Source organism: Microcaecilia unicolor, chromosome 4 (assembly GCF_901765095.1).
Source record: "Microcaecilia unicolor chromosome 4, aMicUni1.1, whole genome shotgun sequence".
Classification (NCBI taxonomy): domain Eukaryota; kingdom Metazoa; phylum Chordata; class Amphibia; order Gymnophiona; family Siphonopidae; genus Microcaecilia; species Microcaecilia unicolor.
The window spans coordinates 220,029,261-220,041,296 of NC_044034.1; the positions used below are offsets into that span (position 1 = coordinate 220,029,261).

Below are 12,036 nucleotides of genomic sequence, written 5' to 3' on the forward strand. Positions count from 1 at the left end.
GGGGGGGGGGGGGGGGTGTCGGAGGCGTGGTGAAGGTGGAACTGGGGCATGGTTATCACCCGAACAGAGATGGGCGCCTTTCGCCGATAATGGAAAAAAAGTATGCGTTTGTAGCTAGAACTTAGGGCACATTTCCTGGACCCTGTTTTTTCACGAATAAGGCCCCAAAAAGTGCCCTAAATGACCAGATTACCACCAGAGGAAATCGGGGATGACCTCCCCTGACTCCCCCAGTGGTCACTAACCCCCTCCCACCACAAAAAATGATGTTTCACAACTTTTTATTTTCACCCTCAAATGTCATACCCACCTCCCTGGCAGCAGTATGCAGGTCCCTGGAGCAGTTGTTAGAGGGTGCAGTGGACTTCAGGCAGGTGGACCCAGGCCCATCCTCCCCTACCTGTTACAATTGTGCTGCTTAATGCTTAATCGTCCAACCCCCCCAAACCCACTGTACCCACATGTACAGTGGGGGAAATAAGTATTTGATCCCTTCCTGATTTTGTAAGTTTGCCCACTGACAAAGACATGAGCAGCCCATAATTGAAGGGTAGGTTATTGGTAACAGTGAGAGATAGCACATCACAAATTAAATCCGGAAAATCACATTGTGGAAAGTATATGAATTTATTTGCATTCTGCAGAGGGAAATAAGTATTTAATCCCTCTGGCAAACAAGACCTAATACTTGGTGGCAAAACCCTTGTTGGCAAGCACAGCGGTCAGACGTCTTCTGTAGTTGATGATGAGGTTTGCACACATGTCAGGAGGAATTTTGGTCCACTCCTCTTTGCAGATCATCTCTAAATCATTAAGAGTTCTGGGCTGTCGCTTCGCAACTCGCAGCTTCAGCTCCCTCCATAAGTTTTCAATGGGATTAAGGTCTGGTGACTAGCTAGGCCACTCCATGACCCTAATGTGCTTCTTCCTGAGCCACTCCTTTGTTGCCTTGGCTGTATGTTTTGGGTCATTGTCGTGCTGGAAGACCCAGCCACGACCCATTTTTAAGGCCCTGGCGGAGGGAAGGAGGTTGTCACTCAGAATTGTACGGTACATGGCCCCATCCATTCTCCCATTGATGCGGTGAAGTAGTCCTGTGCCCTTAGCAGAGAAACACCCCCAAAACATAACATTTCCACCTCCATGCTTGACAGTGGGGACGGTGTTCTTTGGGTCATAGGCAGCATTTCTCTTCCTCCAAACACGGCGAGTTGAGTTCATGCCAAAGAGCTCAATTTTTGTCTCATCTGACCACAGCACCTTCTCCCAATCACTCTCGGCATCATTCAGGTGTTCACTGGCAAACTTCAGACGGGCCGTCACATGTGCCTTCCCGAGCAGGGGGACCTTGCGGGCACTGCAGGATTGCAATCCGTTATGTCGTAATGTGTTACCAATGGTTTTCGTGGTGACAGTGGTCCCAGCTGCCTTGAGATCATTGACAAGTTCCCCCCTTGTAGTTGTAGGCTGATTTCTAACCTTCCTCATGATCAAGGATACCCCACGAGGTGAGATTTTGCGTGGAGCCCCAGATCTTTGTCGATTGACAGTCATTTTGTACTTCTTCCATTTTCTTACTATGGCACCAACAGTTGTCTCCTTCTCGCCCAGCGTCTTACTGATGGTTTTGTAGCCCATTCCAGCCTTGTGCAGGTGTATGATCTTGTCCCTGACATCCTTAGACAGCTCCTTGCTCTTGGCCATTTTGTAGAGGTTAGAGTCTGACTGATTCACTGAGTCTGTGGACAGGTGTCTTTCATACAGGTGACCATTGCCGACAGCTGTCTGTCATGCAGGTAACAAGTTGATTTGGAGCATCTACCTGGTCTGTAGGGGCCAGATCTCTTACTGGTTGGTGGGGGATCAAATACTTATTTCCCTCTGCAGAATGCAAATAAATTCATATACTTTCCACAATGTGATTTTCCGGATTTAATTTGTGATGTGCTATCTCTCACTGTTACCAATAACCTACCCTTCAATTATGGGCTGCTCATGTCTTTGTCAGTGGGCAAACTTACAAAATCAGCAAGGGATCAAATACTTATTTCCCCCACTGTAGGTGCCCCCCTTCACCCCTTAGGGCTATAGTAATGGTGTAGACTTGTGGGCAGTGGGTTTTGAGGGGGATTTGGGGGGCTCAACACACAAGGGAAGGGTGCTATGCACCTGGGAGCTCTTTTACCTTTTTTTTTTTTTGTGTGTAAAAGTGCCCCTAGGGTGCCCGGTTGGTGTCCTGGCATGTGAGGGGGACCAGTGCACTACAAATCCTGGCCCCTCCCACGAACAAATGCCTTGGATTTATTCGTTTTTGAGCTGGGCGCTTTCATTTTCCATTATCGCTGAAAAACAAAAACGCCCAGCTCACAACTTGTCGAATAAAACATGGACGTCTATTTTTTTTGAAAATACGGTTCGGTCCGTCCCTTCACGGACCCGTTCTCGGAGATAAACGCCCATGGAGATAGACGTTTTCGTTCGATTATGCCCCTCCACATGATCCATGCACAGTTAACAGATACTGCTGTGATATAAATAGTGACTGCATTGGATTTTTAAGATTTGAATGGTCAGAGATCTCAGCCATGCTACAGTAGTTTTCCTTACCTAGGTAATTCTACTGACACTTGAATAATCGGATGGTTCACTCTTCAGCCCATGTTAGGTGAAATCACTGTATGCCATCACAGTATTATTCTCTGTCTTCCAGAATATTGAGCTGAAGCTGGAGGACAAACAGTTGGTAGAAATCCAGACAGATACTGGGAAGCATGTATCATATCTGACACGTGAAGTAGGACTGTACCTGGTTATTGAGGCCAGTAATGGAGTCATGCTCATCTGGGACCAAAAAACCACCATATTCATCAACCTATCTCCAGCATACAAGGTGAGACTATTTCTCTTGTGTCCTTTGGTGGAGCAGAGAATGCAAAATTTTTGAGAGCATAAACAGATAACCAAATCAACCTTATCCATGGTTAAATATGAATGCATTTATTCAGACATATCTCATGACTGAATCTGACGTGCTCTAAAAGCCAAGGGAGGGGGGCAGTGAACAGTGCATATCTGCTACTGCCTCCTGCTACAATGGTTTCCTTCTGAAGTTGGAACAATGCACCCCAGTGGACCTTACAAAACTATAGGGTCCCATGCAGGTCCCTTTTCAGAAGGAATCTGGTTGAGGAAGGGGTGGCAGCAGGTAAAGAGCACTGCTTGCCTGATTCTTCTTGCTGACTGGTGGACATTCAGGGGTAGGAGGGAGGGAGGATGGGCCGATGACAGAGAGGTGGAAAGAGAGGGAAGGTATGGTGGCAATGCCAGAACTTGGAGGGGAAGGAAGGGATGGTAATGCTGCTGGCAGTAAAGAGGAGGAGGGTTTGGGGGGAGAGGGGAAGAGAAGAAGAGAAAGGTGATTGGTATACCATAACAAAGTGACCCCTGTATCAGGTATACCATGATGTACAAAAAGGCTGGGAATTAATGTTGTATAGTATAACATTAAATATAAACTTCGGTACTTTTGGTTAAATGTCAAATGTGCATTGTAATAATTAGGTTAAGCAATAGTGTTCCAGAATGACTCATATGCTACAGAAAGCCGGATTCTGATTGGTCTGAGGTTTCTATAATGATTCTGTTAAACTCTGGGAAACTATTTGCTGAACCCTCACAGATGATGTGCGGGTGCTTTGTAAGGCTGGGTGGTAAAGCTGATCTTATAATACTGTCTAGAGATGTTACTTATATTATATATTGTATTAGTTTTTCTTACAAAACCTAGGAATTGCCTGTGTAGATTCTTTATAAATGTGTACTTTTACGATTAAATTGAAAAATAGAAGCAGACTTCAGTCTTACACTTAGAACACCTTAAGGTCCATCTAATATACAAGAACACCCTGTGAGGGAATAAGAGATGAGATGTTCCAGACAATCTAATTATTGGAACAACTCACTGGCTGCTTAAGTTGTTGTCAGTATGAAAAAGAAGCTTAAAATGTTAAATATTAATCAGTTATTGACCTGTCCTGTGTACATGTGTGAGCTTCCCAATTCACATCTTCTCCAGTAATAGAGAATGATGCTTAAGCATTGTTCAAAGGCTAGTGAAAGTGGTGGGAGGAATAACATGACATTATTAATAGGAAAGCAGACACAGCACAGTGGAGATGACGACAAGTCAACGGCCTGTGTCGAGTCGGCGTTGTTCTTTGAAAATATTTATTAAAAGACTTTAATGCATTATTAACTTGTCGTCTCCACTGTGCTGTGTCTGCTTTTGGAGTGCGGAGTTTGTTCTTCTGTTTTGCTTTGATTATTCTGAGCAAAAGAGCATTGCTGATAGCTTAAAACAGCTGTACCTCAGCCTGCAAACTGTATGGGATCACAGAGGAATCCAACAGTGAATATACTAGAGATCACTCAGGATGATATTGAATGAAAACATAAGGCTTACGCAATGTTTTCAAAAAGAGACATGCAGATCACTGCACAGTGATGCCAACTCCTAATTTAGGCCTAGATAGTGATGAGCATTGAGCGATACTGCTCTTTAATTTGAGTTAAATGGAAAATATTATTTTCATAGAGGATTGTGACTGCTGTTTGTGTTAAATCATGATGCATTGATACTACGACGGTCACACAATGTGATCCAGGTACAGTTAGCAGATACTACTGACAGACTTATATGGACAGTGTCACTGAATATACACATAAAGGTGTGCAGCACTGTTCCCTCTAAGATGAGCGGGAATCCTCCAACTGCATTGCTTCCAGTGGGGGGGGGGGGGGGGGGCTTCAATATTGTGTTTTCAATCACTATAGACAGGCAGGTCCCCTGGAATCCTGCAGAGCTTGCCTGTCCCTCACTATTGAAAATGTGATAGTGAAACATCACCCCCCCACACTGGCAGGACTGTAGGTGGAGGACTCCTACTTAGCTTAGAGGGAAGAGTGATGTGCAGATAAATTATCCATTGTCTTTATGCACTCAGCATCTGCTCAATATTGTCCTCTGTATTCCTAGTAATAAGGAAGTCCAGTTGGCACTCTAGATGGGTTTCTCATAAAGAAATAAAAACATACTATGTATTCCCCCTTCAGCATCTGTTTCTTCTTCTTTTGTAGGGTAAAGTCTGTGGCCTGTGCGGCAACTTTGATGGCATATCCAACAATGACTTTACCACCAGGCATCAACTCCTGGTAACCAACCCACTGGAGTTTGGAAACAGCTGGAAAGCTACTGCCACCTGCCCACAAGTGGATCGTGAAATCCTACCCTGTGAACTGAAGCCACACAGAAAGGCCTGGGCTGAGAAACAATGCAGTCTTATCAAGAGTGAGGTGTTCAAGATTTGCCACAGCAAGGTTGGTAAAGCACTAGCACTGCCGGGTAGAACAAACAAAGGCACTCTTCAGTTCTGTCATTCTTACTGTAGGTTATCATAAGGTAGGAACTCTGTGTTGACTTTTACACTTCCATCCCAGTCCTGTCTCACAGTGGTGATGACTCAAACCAAGATGACAAGGATGAGAAAGCATTGAAATTGAAGTCAGAAACCAAGATGGGAGAAAATGTAATGATGTGAAACGTGGTGATGCTCAATTGGTGCATAAGTAGACCAGTTAGAGCCTTCATGTTATAAGAATCCCACGGGGACTAGCACCCAAGAAATATAGGCCAGGGTAGAAAAACAGCACAGGAATAGAGGGTATTAAAAAATCTGTTTGAATGGATGACCCCACACAAGAAACAATGATAGTCCTGTGAGCCCTCATACTGAAGATCCTAGGACACTTCCAGAAGAAACTGCACCAGCAGATGAGGCATCCCTGGAAAGTTCTAGTGGTACCACTGAAAGGTTACCAGTTGGCAGCATATGAATGAAACAGTTTCCTAGATAAAACTTTCTAGATAAAACAGGAGAACACTGGGAGATAGTAAACAAATGTTAAGCCCTACAGAGTCTGTGTTTGCAGATACTAGCATGGGGAAAGTGATGATGAGCAATCAAAAGGTTCACGGTGAAAACAATTGGGTCATTATAAGTTGGTGAAAGTCAACATATTTTTAAGCTGGACAATAAAAAGGGCAGTTCTATAACTCGGCACCCATAGTTCCAAGCACCTTACACAAGTAAGTGCTGAGAAAATGAGCCCATGCACACGCAAGTCCATTACCCGTTACTCTATAACAGAGCACATAAGTGCCTTACTGTTTGACTGTAAAGGGGGTGTTCAAGTGGGCAGATCATGGGCATGTCTCCAACTTATGTGTGTAACATAGAATACTAGGTAGAAGTTACACACATCACATGGTGCATTTAGGTGCACCCATTCATACCTGCCATTCAACTGGTATAAATGGTCATGCCTAAACTTGCATACTCCAATTTGGATTTACATTATTATTCTGTAATAGATTCTTACCACACTGATGCCATTATAGAATTGACACTCAACACATGGCATTGGTACACCTATCTGGATGTGGCAAATTATAGAAATGCCCTCAAAGAGGGGACTCCTCTTCCCCTTGGGTACAAGTGTCTGAGAAGGTAGGTAAATCTGAGAAGGTAGTGAGACTGCAACCGAGTTACTGCTCTGGGAGTGTCTGACACTGTCCTACCAGTGAAGGGGGAAGTCTTACCTACAGCAGACTCAGAGAAGTGATCCAAGTGCGGCTGCTGTGCGGAAAGAAAAGAAATACCGCAAACCTGCTACTTCTATACAGGTTGATATTCAAAGCGATTTAACCAGGCAGAAATGGCTCCTGGCTAGTTAAATTGCTTGTTTGGTGCTAACCCGTTATTTTCAGTGGTACTTAACTGGTTAGTGCCGCTGAAAAAGTCCAGGTAGGGCCTATGTCAAAACCGACGGAGGGTGTTCCGGGGGGTGGAGTCAGCACTTGACTGGTTAAGTGCTAATATTCAGCATTTAACCGGCTAAAGCAACCACATAAATAGGACCGAATAAAAGTTGGTCTTACCTTTATGCGGTGCCCCATAGCCGGTTAAATACTGAATATCGCACTTAACTGGCTATGCATTAGCTGGCTCCACAAACCAAAAGCTTTGCCAGGTTGTGATGCCAGTGGGAGTGGAGATGCACACACTGCATAGGTGCGATGGACCGCCTGAAAAATAGGCGCCAGTGCTGTCCAAAGTCCATTTGGGGGAGTGGTCACTCCCCTGGCACCCCATCTAGCTACGCCTCTGCTGAAAACCCAGAAATTCAGTTCCAGATCCTGGACGTGGTCTGGTTTTTAATTTCTGGTCATAACGCCAACAGTGGTTAGTAAAACGCTGAGCGCCACCAGCTGAATATCAACCCCATAGTATCTAATCAGGACCAGTGCAAGGGATATTAGATACCTACACAAACTTTGTGCCTTGTACTCTCTCCAATTATCTTTTAGGCCTCTTCACCAGCAACAATTATGATCACTCCCAAACCACCCCTCCCAGAATAACCTGAGCAAATAGACTATTTGAAAACTATCCACTCTCCCTGCTGGTAGAAATACCTCCTATTATTTCCTTCAGTTTGTGTGAATGTGAGGACCTATTTTGATTTGAATCTAGCTGCTCGCTGCTGCCCGAACTAAGAGAGACCCCTCAGAAAAAAAAATTAATAACTCCGGACTGATTTATCCCCAGGCTTGACTATTCACATATGTTTATCAACAGGCCCCACAGTACTTGAGAGAGAGAGAGAGAGAGAGAGAGAGAGAGAGCGCCTCGATTTACTCTTACACTTTACCATATTACAGAATAATAACTTGAGTTAATCCTTCACCAGCAATGATAACTAACACCACTGCTGGAATTTCAGCACAGCTTCAGTATGGTTCCAGCGTTGTACCAGTAAAACATTGGAATGCTTCCAAAGGGGCATTCCCCTTTGGACATACCTCTTTGGGCATGTGCCTTCAAGCCTCTCTTACCACTGCATGTAGCACTCCTCCTTCTCCCCTTCTATCAACTTTCTATTTCAGGTCTTATTTAGATTATGTGATATAAATCACAGTTAAGTCATCCACCACACAGGTGGCTGCATCTGTATCACTTAATGCAAACACTAGTGGAATGCAATTTAAATAAAATGCACTGTTTTAATCCAAGAATTATAAACAACAAAACTATTTCTTTGGTCTTTATGTCTAGTACCTCCTAAGAAAGTCCAGAATATAGTGTATACATTTGTCCCATTTAATAGGTAGATCCAAATCCATTTTATGAAGCCTGTGTGCACGATGCCTGCTCCTGTGACAGCGGTGGAGACTGTGAGTGTTTCTGTACTGCAGTGGCTGCGTATGCCCAGGAATGCACCAAAGCTGAGGCCTGTGTGTACTGGAGGACACCTGATATATGTCGTAAGTGCAGTGCCTTTCAGATCTTTGCATGGCACAATTTCTTGTAAAGTCACCTTGCACAAGACACATGCATGATGTACGAGAACACTTATTTGCATTTTCCCACTCAAGATGAACAACATTACATGTATAATGCATAGTAATGCTTTAATTATACAGTAGATATTGATTGTAACAGGGATATTCAGTTTGAGGAAGTAATTACATGAATCCGAGAGCTGGTGATAACTGAATGAGGAGGCTAGAGAGAGCAGACTTGTGATGTATTGGAAGAGTCTAGCAGGGGGGTCAATTACTTTAGGCAAAGAGAAATTATTCAGAAAAGAGTTTTTTGCCCACATGTTGGGCAATTTTACAAGGGAGCACCTAGTTAAAGTGACATTTAAGGCACCCATTTGAAGCCTATTCTATAAAGCAGCCTGTGGCAGGTGTGAAACGTTTACAACTCTCCTATGGCTGGTATAAACATCTGTGCCAATATTTGTCAAGTATGGGCACTAGTGTGCTCTTCTGTAACTCCACCCCCTGTGCACAGCCACCAGCAAAGTTTACACCATCATTTCAAAGTGCATACTTTTGTGCCAGTAGTTCTTTATAAGAGGTCATTTATGTATGTATGTTACTAGTTTATCGAAAATTTGATATACCGCCTTTACATAACCAAATGATTTCAGTGGTTCACAATAAAATACCAAATAAATGTAAAATATAAATAGAAAAGAACTCTATTTTTAAAAAGACATTAATCATTCATACACAGGGAAGCTAGAGTAGCTGCTGGTGGTCCCGCCACCATGAGCACAGGTTGGGGGGGGGGGGGGGGGGGAAGGAACCACAAACGCATCTGAAGACCCGAATGCCAACTGAAAAAAAAAGGGTTTTCAGTATTGACTTCAATTTAACAAAAGAAGTTTCCATTCTAATCAGTGGAAGGAAGTCATTTCAAAATATGGCCATATCTGTGTATGAATGACTAAAATATCCCAGAGTGGGTATATATCCTCTTATAAAATTACCTTCTTTGTATGGATGGAAAAATAAATTTACAGTGCACAATAGATTACTCACTGCAACAGAGCTGCAGAAAAATCCCTTGATAAGAAAGAAACTTTTACTACAGCAAACCTGAAGAGAGTTGATAGATATAGCAAATACCAAAATGGTACAATATAATTTAGCAAATTGGGGGGTCCATATACTAAGGTACGCTGAAAAATGACTTGTGGTAGTGTAGGCGCGGGTTTTGGGCATGCACCGATCCAGTTTTCAGCACGCCTGTAAAAAAGGCCTTTTTAAATATTTTTGCCACAAATGGATGTACTGCAAAATCAAAATTATCATGCATCCATTTTGGGTCTGTGAGCTTACCACCAGCCATTGACCTTGCGGTAAAGTCTCACGCGGTAACCGGGCAGTAATGACCTACGCGCGGCAAATGCAACTTGGTGTGCAGCGATACACACAGCTGAAAATAAAAATTATTTTTTGGCTGTGCACCAAAAATGGAATTACTGCAAGAGGCATGCAGTAACTGTCCATTTTGGTGCACGTAGATGCTTACATGTCTTAGTAAAAGGGCCCCTAGGATTGCTGTATTGATAGACTAAGCACACATCATTTCACTAGCATAGAAATTATTTAGGGAAAAAAAGCTGCTGATAAAAATAGATTTCTCTAGTGTAGGTAATACAGAGAATATATTTTTAATATGTGTTCTGGGAGAACATGAGATAGTCCATAGAAGCAACAGAAATACTGAGATCATGTTGAAGGTCATATATACCAGAGAAGAAAAACATTAACCTCATCATTAATGCCCAAATTGTGGCTCCCAGTTGTAAAATTGCCTCCTAAGCCTTTACAGGGAAGGTCTAGATGGGTGTCCTGAAAAGATATTGCACTTTGAATGGTTTTATTACACATGATAGTTTATTTACAGAGAATACTACACATAAAGCAAATTGAAACCATTATATTAAATTCAGTAAGAGCTGGCAGCATCATGAAAAAAAATCCACCTGTTTCTCCTATCTGTACTCATTTCAGATCCTCATACATTTGCCAGGCCATCTGGCCCACTAATTTTGATAATGATTTGTTTATGCTTTCTACCAACTCACTGCTGTTTATACTGCATCGCAAGTTTGGGATAGCACCACGCATCATCTGGGGTCAGATATCCAGGCTCCATATACTGGTAGAAAATATGGCAGCATCTACCTTGATTAAGCTAAACACTGGGACACTGTTTTGGCTGCCAGTTAAGAGGAAGGAAGCAATGATGTTTTCTCTGCTTATGAATGAATTTATCTCATGTCATAATCTCTCTTTCTTTAGCAATTTTCTGTGACTATTACAACCCACCAGATGAGTGTGATTGGCACTATGAGCCATGTGGAAACCATAGCATCTTAACTTGTCGCTCCATCAATAACATCTATAGTAACGTGACAGTCACCCACCTGGAAGGTGAGATCCTTATGCTCTTGACATTCCACTACTTAGCACGAAGAGGGTACAAAGGAGAACCAGCTCTCGTTCTTCTGAACCACATCAGACAAGCATCACCCCAGACTTCTAGAACTCTCGAAACATGCTTGCTGATAGAACAAAGCATCTAAAACTCAATAGCTTTCAAAAACTTTCTGTTCATTAAAGAAAAGTTATTCTTTGCCCCTTATTTTCCTCCTACTAAGCTTTCTCATTTTACATCTTAATCCTTGGTCCTACTTTCCCGTTTTGTTTTGTTTCTTTGCTCTTGTGTTATTGTTTTGTACTGATTGAAATGAACTCGTAGAAAGTTATGCCAAAAAAAAAAGTGATGAAAAGCTTTGGGTCAATATTCAGCCGGGGAATTTGATGTTTTTTAAAGTGTTTTTTTCTAGCATATCACTAACCCGGTGGTAACTGGGCATTGCTGTTCACTGCCTGGTTACTGTTGGGTTACCGCAGGAGCCCTTACCACCACCTCAGTGGGTGGCAGTAAGTGCTTCCCGCCGTATGGCCATGCAGTAAGAGTTATCTTACCGCCTGGCCATTTGGGGGGGGGGGGGGGGGGGCTTTTTACCCACTGCGGTAAAAAGGGCCCTGGCATGCAGAAAAAATGGCCCCTGCTGCTACCGTAAGGTCCCTTTTCCTGCAGTTTAGTAAAAGGACCCCTTAGAGTTGAATGCCCACCCTGCATGTGCAGAGCAAAAGCAGCATCTAGTGTCCAATGGCACCATTTTGTAAAATGATACTGCTCGGGAAGAAGGAATTTGGGATTACTGATGCTCTTATGGGATTTCAAGTTTGCTTGGGGAATCACTTGGGGGGGGGGGGTGCTTTGGCCCACAAGGGGCCAAGCTTCTGAATGGAGAAGGAGAGCTGCAGGGAATATCCAATTTTATTTTTCAAAGGGCAGGAAAGAGGTGCAGATGGAATGAAGGGGTTTCCTGGGCCAGCCTATTAAAAAAAAATGGTGGTTCTAGTTACTATACCTTGCTGCAACCAGGAAAATGTGAATTTCCTGACCACAGCAACAGAAGAAAAAAATCACAACATTGACAAAAATGCAGTATTAGGGCATCATGGTTTAGTAAATCCTTCAGAATTTTTCTTGCAATATAAAAACTGTACAATAACACAGTTTCAGGACACATTGGTAAACAGAC

General features: G+C 43.1%; 1 protein-coding gene across 1 annotated transcript in view; it reads left to right on the plus strand.

Moving 5' to 3' along the window:
* Positions 1 to 12,036, plus strand: part of MUC2 (mucin 2, oligomeric mucus/gel-forming) — a 222,657-nt gene that overhangs the window by 85,055 nt on the left and 125,566 nt on the right. The window contains 4 exon segments of the mRNA XM_030202464.1: positions 2,711 to 2,890; positions 5,137 to 5,376; positions 8,227 to 8,383; positions 10,721 to 10,852. Coding sequence (XP_030058324.1) covers positions 2,711 to 2,890; positions 5,137 to 5,376; positions 8,227 to 8,383; positions 10,721 to 10,852 — 709 coding nt within the window.